Genomic DNA, 11,563 nt, shown 5'->3' on the forward strand with positions numbered 1-11,563 from the left:
ACCACTTTTCCCGATCCTGCGCCGTTTCCTGCCAATTATCGGCTTGAAGATGATGCAGATCCGCTTCCACACTGTCTCCCCAGCGGTATCTGGCCGACCCACCGGGCGGCCACCAGTCGGTCTTCCCAGGTACGCCCTCTTGGCAGCTCGGTCCTTTCCCATTCTCAATAGGTGACCGAACCAGCGAGTCTGTGGGATTTCATTTCGCCGATGATATTGGGTCCGGCCACCAACTCCTCGATTTCGGCATTCCTCCTTATCCTCCACGTGCCGTTGTCTCTCTTGATATTTTTTTAGTATATTTAATTTATTTGACCTTAACGGTTATCAAAAATCTAAACTTTCTGTGACTTTTCGAATTGGTGGCAGAATTTTACTCGTTTCTTTAGTTACCTAATAGTTATTTGTACAACAAGTGATCAAAGTTTGATATTTCTTCGAGTGCTTATTTTGAGTCCCGTGCAAGCGAAATATTCTATAATAGAAAGATTCTAATTTAGAATCTTGAGCGTAGTAAGGGACTCAAAAGCGCACGAGATGTAAATAAGTTTGATCTCGTGTAGTACACAACATTTTTCACCTGAGCAGTGAGAACATACCTATTAGACAACTTGAAAAATGTAATCCTTCTTCATCACTTAATACCTGCACTCATGTTTTCTTAAGAAATACAAACAATTAAGTTTAATTACCGCAATGGAACACAAAAACAAAACTTAATAATTAATTCCAGTAAAATAGTATAGAAATAACAAACATTAACTGACACTTGAATCAACAACTTTTTTTTGTAAAAAAAATCTTTGTAAGATACGGTCCGAATTGCGGATACGTACTATTTGTCAACTATGGTAGAAATTCTTAAAAGTAAAATAATTAATTTTGCGTTTAATTAATTGATCTGTGTATTTTTTGAGTTCATTATTTTAATTGTACATAAAATACCTAAAATATAGTATTTTATCAGTTTTTATCAAATCTTAAACTTTATTTTTATTAATAATTAACTATTAAGAATTCATACTTGTACGTGGTTTGGAACGATGCGGTCTGAAGTTTTTCGGGGGTCTATTATAAACCGTGAATATACCGTTGAATGTCGTTTTAACTTTTTTTTGTCTGTTTCTTTTTGCTAACAGTGTGAAAGGGACAGAGATAATAGAACCCAAGTATTTCGAACTTTTATTAGACCCCGCATGTTGAAATGACATTTGACTATAAAGGTCACTTGAATGTCATTTTGTCTCACTCAGTGAGCAAAATCGCATTTTGCTCACTGTTTTTAAGAATCAAAGTACCCTTGTTCGAGCTGCTGAGGTGGAAAAACTATTCCAAAACTGTACGTAGGCTGGGATATACCTTATACTTACGTAACCAGTTTTGAGACGTAGTCATTTTAATGTGAGTTAATATTAAGGAACACATAACAAAAACCGACCCAGCCCAATAGCAATCTCTACAGACTACCTACGAAAATTTTCAAGTTAATTTACGCTCGTCAAAATAATCCAAACAACAACTACACGAATAAACGAGTCCGAGTTATCCGAACCACTGAACAAGATAACGGGAACCGTATCGAAATGGATAATTTATATGAGTTTTAAAGGTATTTATATATTTTACATGTACATGAATAAATTTCATTCGAGTATGGATTATCTGAGTAGCAATTTCGGCGTAGGCCGATCTTCAATTACATATGAAACGAAAGTAATCATAAGCCGAAATCGATGGTCTTATTGGAATCACTGAGCATTGACGTAGCTGTGACTTTAAATATGTTGCTTAAAATATGTTCCTTATTTAAATATGTTGCTTTAAATGTGTTGCTAAAAATATGTTTTTCTCTATGTACGTAGTCTATAACTCGCAAATACCTAAAAGGAGTTTTAACTTATTAAATAAAAGTAGGTATAATTATTTCGTATTGTTACAATAAGCATTGTTGCTGAATTGTTTTCACAGTTTCTTCTAGAGTAGGTATGAAAGCTTTTCGACTTTTTAAATCAATACACGACAAATCGTCAGTAGAAATACACGTGTTTATGTGTTGCGCATTTTTCGTACTTTAGTTTTTCTGTATAACAAACAGATTGCATTTGTTGCTTAGAGTCTGTATTTACATATGTATGTCTTTAGTGTTATTGGTAATTGTATATAAGTTTTATCCACAATTTGCTGGTCTGCTTCGGTTCTATAGCTTATACAAATATAAATAGGTAATATAAGCAAACAATTTTTACAATCGTAGGTAAAGTCGCCATCAGATATATCGGAGCGGCTTTGGTGCTCACAAATAACGGAACACGCCTCTGTTTTCAATGCGTTAGAGTGCGTGTTAAGATATTATTGAGTACCTCGGCAGCTCCGATATACCTAATTATCTGATATCATTCTAAATGCAACCAATTGTTTTTCCTTTTCACCGTAGCTTCACAAAGGCAAAAAACAAAGCTTTATAATACAAAAATATTAACGTATCCATTCAAAAGCTCCATATTTAGTTCATAGATCGTATATAGGTCGACCCCTGTCTCTGCTGATGGATGGTGTGGCGGCGATAGATACCTACTCAATCCGAGTTTAATTATTATGGAGATTTAGACTGCGCGTAGGCAGGTTCAGCCGCAGAAGTGGGGTTAACTGATTAATTAATTTGATGATGTGATGCGGAGTTTGACGGTGCGGATTTATTTTTTAAATAATGATAGGTTTATCTTCTTTCAGCTCACATTCTTTACCCGCCCGTACCCTCCATTTTTGCTACTTATTGAATTAAAAATATTTGTTAAATTTTAAATTTTATTTCAAAGTGCTTGGTCGTAGAAAAAGTATTGTATGCAACGTTGTTTAACTGAGTTAAAAAATACTCGTGGCGTCTTTATTAACAATTTTCGGCTTCGCCTCAAATTGTTGCTCACGCCACTCGCCTTTTTTGACTTCTCTTAAACAACGGTTGCATAATAGTATTTTTAATCACATCAGTTGTTGAAAAGTTTTCGTAATGGGGCTGGGTCCGCGAGTTCCACAGCTCACAGAGGTACTATAGTTTTAGTGACGTAGGTATTTCAATATTCCCGATTTTTTTTCTTTAAGTATAGCATATACTCCTATGTCATAAAGAAAAACGTGCAGACGAAACGCCTGGTGGTAAGCGATTACCGTCGCCCATAGACACCCGCAACACCAAAGGGGCTGAATATAAACGCTGCCGGCCGTAAGATGGGAATACGCTCGTTTCTTGAACGATTAGACTTTTCTTAAAGGTCGCATCGGTATTTATTTTAACAGAAACTATTTCCACAGTACATCATACACTACAGCAGCCTATGGCAGTCATCAAAACGTTCTTCTACGATTGGACACCCTTGGTAGACCACCGAGCTCCACCGGGTCTTATGCAACAATAGCGAGCATACATAAATTTCCGTTTGGTACGTATTATTCATAATAACACATTTGCAAGTACATGTAGTATTTACCAAGCCGTCATGCAAGCTAGATTGGCACCTGCGGGCGCAGCATGGTTCCATTTTTATCGCCTGTCACCATGTCTGTCACTTTCGCACTTACATACTTGTTAAAATGTGTCACGGCGACAGGCGAAAAAAATGCGACCATGCTACTGCCGCTGGATTTCGTTTACCTATAAAATTAAAGGGTTAAAATTTCCTTGTAGTATGTATACTAATACTAATACTATACCTAACATGTACCTACAGTAAGCTGCTGAGATGACCCTCCCTGCAGTTAATTTTCTATGCAAGGGAGGGAAATTCTGTTATCTCTGCAGCTTACTGTACCTACATCATTTTTTTTTAATTTTGAATTTATTAGTGTGTCTACTTTCAAGTATCACAATAATCCTTTTAATAAATTTATTCAATTTATCCATAACAATATGACGTTTTCATTAATAATCAGGCAGCAGAAGATCACCATCACCGTACGCGACGACCCACATCGGAGAGCACGTGTACGCGAAACCGGAGTCCCGGGTGTCCTACTACGCGGCCTCTAATCTCACGCACGTCTCGCAGGTGATTTCATTATTAATAGTTTTAGAGTTCAATCCACTTTGCATTTAATAGGTTGAAGTAGGGCAGAGAAGTTATGCTTATGGGGCAACTCAGTTGGGAAATTGTCGTCGTCTTATATTAAATATATCACTTGATAGTTTGTGATGCTTGTTTACAGCCGTAGTCTGCAAGGTTGTAACACAACACGTAATTCATTCTGTAACATTATCACGCTCGCATTTTTATCACCTGTCTTGCCATGCGTCACTTTCTCAATTACATATTTGTTAGAACGTGACAGGCATGGTGACAAATGATAAAGAGCCGACCATCTTAGCCCTACTATCAATTTTTGTAATGCAATAAAAATACTTTTTTCAAAAAATATAAATAGTCAATTAGGTCTGGTCAAACTGGTCAACAAAAAAATGACGCCGTACAGTTCACTTGTTGAATGGTGAATAATTTGACCCAATTGTTTGTTTACAAAATTACGAAGTTAGTGTAGTAAAAGATAATTAAAACTCATGGTACAGAGTGTCATAAAGTGTGGGCTTTATCTTGCGTTGCCTTTTAATAGGCGCGACCATGACAGGGTAGCTGATGAGTAAGGTCACGGAAGCTCCTGAGAATAAGCTTGTTAACGTTGAAGGATCTTGCCGCTTAACCTGTCAACACAGTGATCTTCATAATCGTTTGATGAATTCATAATTATCTTGCAAATATCTTTATGACGACGGTTCATCGAGTACGGTACATTTAACTCGATATATTTTCTTCTTACAACTCACCTTTCAGTCAAAATTTTCAACCTAAATATGTCTAAAAACACTATCTTTGCCTTGGTTAACACTATGTAAAAAAAAATGAAACCGACTGAACAAAGCAAAAGTAGGTAGCATCCTTGTTCATAATCTTCATAAAACACGTTAATACTTTGGCACAGGAAGACCGCAAGGCTCCTGCAATAATATGTTACCTACTCTTCGAAGGCCGCAAAAATATATGACACGCTCTTATGGCTCTACAAATAAGATCGTATCAGATATTTTTGCGGCCTTCGTTGTGTAATATATTATTGCAGGTGACTGTATCGTCACAAAATGTCCACAGTTTTCTCATTGCTGTAGTTTGCCTAGAGTAGGTAAAAGCTTCACCTACATCACGCAATAACTGACGCTGTACACTGCAACGTAAATTGTCCAACTTTTTTATTCCATCCGAATAAAACTCCTTCACCTCATTAAGAATCCAATTTAAGACGAGTTATCCTGTCTGCAGGTAATACAAACGTAATACAATTAGCAATGTTCACAGAATTGAAGAGAACTTCAACTAGAAGCGGCAAAGTTGCCTGTCGTTTGATGTGCGGAACTAGGAGTTGAAGTATTGTTTTAATCAAAACTTACTGTTGTATAGTGAAGTTAAATTGAATTGTCTTAAGTTGTAAACAGGTGTACAAAAGCCGAAATTATTGTTTGTAAGCTTCTTAACTAATCCATGTTCTGCGTTCGTGTTCAAGCTGTTGTGTTCTTGATCTTTAATTACTTAGAGACTTAAAGAGAACTCTCGTTTGATGTCTCCAAATAAAATAAAACTTTTTAAGACAGCTCAAAGCTCAGGTAGTTTGCTCTTCACATATACATAATTGTGATTCTGCCCTATCCTGGCTTTTAACCACTAGTTTATGGTGCAACAAATAAGGTGTCAGTTGATCAACCTTTAGGGGAGAAAATAAAAAAATAACATTTATCCGTATACGAGTATAAAGCAGGTCTTTTCGTAAGCAAATGAAATATGGGAAATATCCTATTTGACATTCAAAATATCGTAATTCTCTTTAAGAGCCAACAGGAGTGGTCATTTCTCCATACAAACGTACTCGACTGTTTCCTCCGTGGGTTTTGAAGCTAGAGCAATTATTTTTTCAACACAGATTAATATTGTCAATATCTGTGTCGGACCGTTTTGCTTTTTTTAATATTTTTATTTTTTAAGGCACTAGAGCCCTTCAAAAATGGCCAAAATTGCCTAATTGACTATACCGCAATGAGAGGCGTGGTATTCAAAACTGATGTCAATTAGCCAAAAAAGCAAAACGGTCCGACACAGATAATTTCATAATCATTTAGATTTCCAGGTTACGATTGGTTAAGTATAATTATAAGTTTAGTTTTTAGTTTAGTAGTTAGTTAAATCCATATAATTATAAGTTTCTCATATAAGTGAATTGTTACAATTCTATTGAGAAATAAAGATCTTTGAACCGAAGTTTTGGAGGAGGAAACAGTCGAGTACGAAACCTCGATTTTTGAGATATTTACGCAGGATTTTTCGCCTTGTCATTGTCGCACTAGTTTAGGAGCCGCTTCCGTTAGCGAGACGGGTATATTTACCTAAAATATTTAAATCTCAGCTCCTGTTTTGTCTTAAATGATAAAAGATCTTTATTTATTTGGAAGAATGCAGTTCAAAATGCAGTTCGAGTTGTACCTACTCGTATATTTGAAGGATTCATCATTTGATCTTTCGCCTTCAAACCGGATTGTTTGGTTTTTCGGTTATTATTAGTGGCTATGACTAGCCACTTCCAGCAGAAGGTTTGTCATTATTAGGCCCTAGCCAGAGTTTTTAATTTGCGATCCCCTTTTGTCCGTAAATTTCCCGCGCCGCTGGATACCTCCAGGAAACATGAATTAGTGCTCTTTAGCGGGGGAGGGTTAACGAATCCGGAATGCAAATAGGGGGTATCAACAATGCACAAAGATCCTTGGAGCTGTTGGTTTGGAGTCAATCTTAATGAATTTGCTCCGGATAGTGTCTTTGAGACGCTGAGATTAATTGCAGTTTGCAGTTTTGTCCGGCTTCTGAGGAAAATTGCTGTTTATACTTTGTTAATTAAGTTTCACAGTTATTTGATTGAGTTCATAAAAATAAAAGTATAGGCAACAGAAAACGTTTCAAATTTAAATTTAACACTTTCTTCAAATCCCGGTAAAAGGTTTGATGAAATAAATATTAAATAATAAGGTGTTAATTTAATTTTGCTACCGATACTTTGATAGAGCATAACATGCGTTGTTAACCCTTGTGTGCTTTTTAAATTTATTTAATGTGTTTTTTTAGGTGTCTGGTGCTAAGCTGTTTCCATTTTTGTTGAAAGTATAAAAATATACTATTTTGCACATGTATTTTCTAAAGGACACAAGCTTTTAGGCTTAGGGGAGTTAATGTTTCTCCTTTAGGTATGATCGACATATTCAAATATTTATATAACGTAACTGCACCTTTAGCTTCGATGCACGTTAAACGTAAAACCATCAACATGTAATGTTTTACATTGCAGAGCTATGGATTGGAAGACCTTTTCCAATCTAGCAGTAAACTCGATTAGCGTTAGCGTTCGCTCGGCGCTCAATGAAATTATATGCCCGAGCACCTGCCAACTGGGTTCAGACTTCACAACTGTGTGTATAGATTTATATCTGCAACGGTGCACAGGTATAATAGGGCTAGATTAAAAACGATGGCTATAGATAGCAGCATGGCGTTTTAAGCTACAATAAGTTGCGTTAACATTTTACTGTAATATTTTTCTGTAAACAAATTATAACTTTAAAATTATATTCAATTGCTGGAATAGTAGGTATTATTTTTATCAGCACTGTCTTCACAAAATTTACCTACATATTAACACTGACACAAGTAAATTCGATTCAACTCCTGAGCAAGAACACCGAGTTCGAAATTAAGAATGAAGCATTATAATATACGTTGACATTTGAGCATCAATGTCTCTTAGTCATTAATGCTTTTAATAGGCAGACGTATGGATTTATATTGACTGTCATTGTGTATAAATGCAAACTGTAAAATTTAAAAAACTGCTAGCTACTTTGAAGCGTTTTCCAAGTAATGACGTAAAGAGCTTCCAGACGGTGATCAGAACTTCCCCTACAGCCAAACACCCATTTGTCCGTCCCTATAATCAGGTACCCATTTTCAGACCACAATAACCAAGGATCGCATCACAGACCCGGCGGAGCAGCTCCGGATTCTGACAACACCTCGTTCGAACATTCGTCTTGAGATCCTGGTTCATGAGGGGACGTTTGGAAGAGTGTATAAGGGGGTATACAAACGAGGGGATACGTATGAAGAAGTCTTAGTTAAAACAGTGTCAGGTGAGCTTATAGTAATGCTATTGATTGAAATTATTATCATTTTGACATCACTATTAATCTGAACATAAAATTCCAATGTCATAAAAATCGATAAGTATAAAAGGGTAGGTAGGATAAGTTGGGATGGCACTTTTTTAATTTTCGGAAATTTCACTAAGATGATTTTCAAAATATAGTTTTGAGTTTGATTTCTACTTTTGTACCACGATTCCGTCCTCCACTTGTCCTTATTTATTTTAAAAGGTGTTTCTAGTTCCTGTATTGTCTTAATTTCCGTAAAACCTGAAGAGCTGCTGAGCTTAATTGTTTTTACTTTATCCATCACTGAACCCTAATAGATATGTAAGCAACTGTATAATACTTTCATCAAAATATATATTCGCTTATACTGTTCAGAAGCAGCATCGGCCATGCAAGCAGCCCTGCTCGTCGCCGAAGGCCTAAGATTATGTGGCCTGGTTCATAATAACGTACTAGCACCAATGGCAGCCTGTGCTGAAGAAGCACGGAAACCTCTTTTAGTATATTGCTGCGCTTCTCACTCTTCTAATCTTAAAAGGTAAGTGATCCTTGATGTTGATTATCTTCGACAGTTTCTGTCAGTTTCATCGTTAACGACTTAAAGTTGTCTCAGTATTTGTCTAAGACAGAAGTACTGATGTTCATTTGAATATACTAGGGTCATTTTTGGACCGTTAGCCATATTTGAAATATGTCATTGTAGATCAGCAGTACAACAACGTTTTGAAAAAAAAAGGGTACTTACTTAAAAAAATTGACATTCTTATCCATCAAAAACAAAAAATATGGTCACTGTACCTACTCGTGTATTGCGATTCGTGCAATAATGTAGGAAGCGCAATGCAATAAACTCTGTATATGCCTCACCACCAAAAATTTGATCAGTCATGCAGAAAGTGCCTAGTGATCGACAGTCATATTAATTAATCGTTATACATAATGATATATACGTGATACGTGGATTTTTTGAGTTCTCATTTTCTCAAATTATATGTTGCTCACTCTTGTCCATGCTTCTACCAGGTTCCTAACATCATGTCGCTTAGGCCACCAGGCAGCACCAGCGACGCGGGAGTTAGTAGAGCTTGGTGCACAAGTGGCTTGCGGCCTGTCTTACTTACACGTCCAACGTTTCGTACACGCTGACGTCGCTGCGAGGAATTGTGTGTGAGTTGAAATGTTTTACTAGCTAATTAACTGATAAAAATAACGAGTAGTCTAACAAAACTTGTGTCCAGCAAGAGGAATCATTACCACTGTTTCAATGCTTTTAACACATACGTTTGGAACTTCCCGCATTCACAAGTGCATTTGCTGAATTGAACGGGTTTTTCGTTGTTAAATGCGTCAACATTTTATAAATAATATATGTTATGCGAATTCTAGGAATAATTTTATCATAGGTACGTATTTCTATTATTTAATCGGACATTTGCCGAGACCATTTATATACATATTTTTGACCTTTTACCAGATATTTTATTTTTAGAGTGGATGAAAAATTGAGACTGAAGGTGACCGACAATGGCCTATCCAGGGATCTATTCCCTGATGAATACCACTGTCTTGGAGATAACGAGAACAGACCAGTGAAATGGATGGCGCCAGAATCTCTTCTGCAGAACCAGTACACAACAGCTTCTGATGTGGTAAGATGTGAGAATGTGTGGTGTGGATGTGTAAGAATGTGAACACTTCAGAAAAGATTCATCACAAAAGTTAGAGATGTGACAAAGAGCGCCAAGTTCAACCTGTCCAGTGTTCAAGTGAAAACCAAAAAAAGGCGGGCCAATTGCTTTCAAAGAGTAGGAATAAGAATAGGTTCATTAGAAATAAATTCGGAATAATAAAAAGCTAGCAATTGTTGTGAACTACTATTTTATGTTGTCAGTGGGCGTTAGGGATAACGCTATGGGAGCTGGCAACTCTTGGTGCTTCTCCATTAGCAGAATTGGATGCTGCTGATGTTGGAGCATTCCTCAGCGGAGGCTATCGGCCATCTCAGCCACATAACTGTCCAGATGAACTGTAAGTACACAAGGAACAAATAATGAATAAAGCTAAAAGGACATTACTATATTAAAATGAAAGATGTTATTATCTTCTTTGTCGAAGATGGCGAGAAGGACTACATAAATAATATTAGGATTATATTATTATTACCTGCAAAATTTGGCTATGTCAGTCTCCTGAGAGCGCACCAGCGACGCTTTGAGCGGTAGAACGCAGTCGCTGTGACCGAAATCGGCAAGGAGATGATGATGATGATACTTATTAATTCGTCTTAAGCATTAGTCACTTTAAGGAAGTAACAGAAGATTTTTTAAATCAGGTATGGCCTAATGTCCTGGTGTTGGACCACTTCTGCATCAGCGCGACCGACAGCACCTCAGCTTTTGGCGGCCCTCCATGACTTCAGACAAGCACTTAGCACGTACATCTAACTTTTGTTCAGGACCTTTATTAACATCTTTTGTTTGACCATGTCACTGCTTTATTCTGTTTTAAATAAGTAGCTTTGATGAATATGCATTTAAACTTTTGATTTATCCGAGCCGTTTAACTTTTGGAATTTTATAGTCAATTCAAATCACTCGGCACTATTTTTCGTATACTTACTAAACCCAAAGTGCCTGCCAAAGAATCTTAAAGTCAGCTAAGTAGATGGAACATAAAATCGTTAGGTAAAACCAAAGATGTAATGTCGGATGGCGTAGCGCTTGAGCTAGATGGTGTAGGATAAAATAAGGAAATGCAAAACGGTGATATATGTTTAATTAAGTCATAAGAACCCATTATGAGTACGAGTATACCCAAAATACTTAATTAACTTTCTTGAAATGAAGCTAGTTAGACCGTAGGTATCATAGTACTTGACATTACAGCAGGATATAAGCAATTAAATGTCCCCAAAGACGGTTACCAAAGATTAGGTATAATTTTTAAGATAACCTATTATATTTATGACTAGACGAAAATTAAATATAAAATAAATAAGTTAAATTATCTAAACTAGGTTGGACGAATGCATGTAGAATGTGAACGTATGAATGTAATTTGGTCTTGTAACATTTGTATCACTTTTATCAATCTTATGTTTCGAATACCTACTACTATCAGTTTTGAGAATACGAGTGTAATAAAATTGTTAATATTAATAATACCTAGTTGATTTATTTTAAAAGCATATTGCAATATTTCGTTTGCCATTGTTAATTTGTTATACGTAATACAATTTTTACACTTGTTTAATGATTGCACCATTTTACATATTTGAAAAAAATTGGACCAATGTCGTCCAACCTCTTGTATATACGAAATCGATGCAAAAGGAAT

The 11,563-nt window shown here is 36.2% G+C and overlaps 1 protein-coding gene across 1 annotated transcript in view; it reads left to right on the top strand.

The window, feature by feature from the left end:
• The window catches only part of LOC134647324 (tyrosine-protein kinase Dnt), a 62,348-nt gene extending 51,634 nt beyond the window's left edge, over nucleotides 1-10,714 (top strand). The window contains exons 6-13 of the mRNA XM_063501629.1: nucleotides 3,310-3,437; nucleotides 3,928-4,043; nucleotides 8,029-8,206; nucleotides 8,603-8,765; nucleotides 9,251-9,394; nucleotides 9,717-9,876; nucleotides 10,119-10,255; nucleotides 10,560-10,714. Coding sequence (XP_063357699.1) covers nucleotides 3,310-3,437; nucleotides 3,928-4,043; nucleotides 8,029-8,206; nucleotides 8,603-8,765; nucleotides 9,251-9,394; nucleotides 9,717-9,876; nucleotides 10,119-10,255; nucleotides 10,560-10,671 — 1,138 coding nt within the window. The 3' untranslated portion in view covers nucleotides 10,672-10,714. The remainder of the gene's footprint in view (nucleotides 1-3,309; nucleotides 3,438-3,927; nucleotides 4,044-8,028; nucleotides 8,207-8,602; nucleotides 8,766-9,250; nucleotides 9,395-9,716; nucleotides 9,877-10,118; nucleotides 10,256-10,559) is intronic.
• Nucleotides 10,715-11,563: the final 849 nt, after the last annotated feature.

The sequence above is a fragment of the Cydia amplana genome, chromosome 4 (genome assembly GCF_948474715.1).
Source record: "Cydia amplana chromosome 4, ilCydAmpl1.1, whole genome shotgun sequence".
NCBI lineage: Eukaryota > Metazoa > Arthropoda > Insecta > Lepidoptera > Tortricidae > Cydia > Cydia amplana.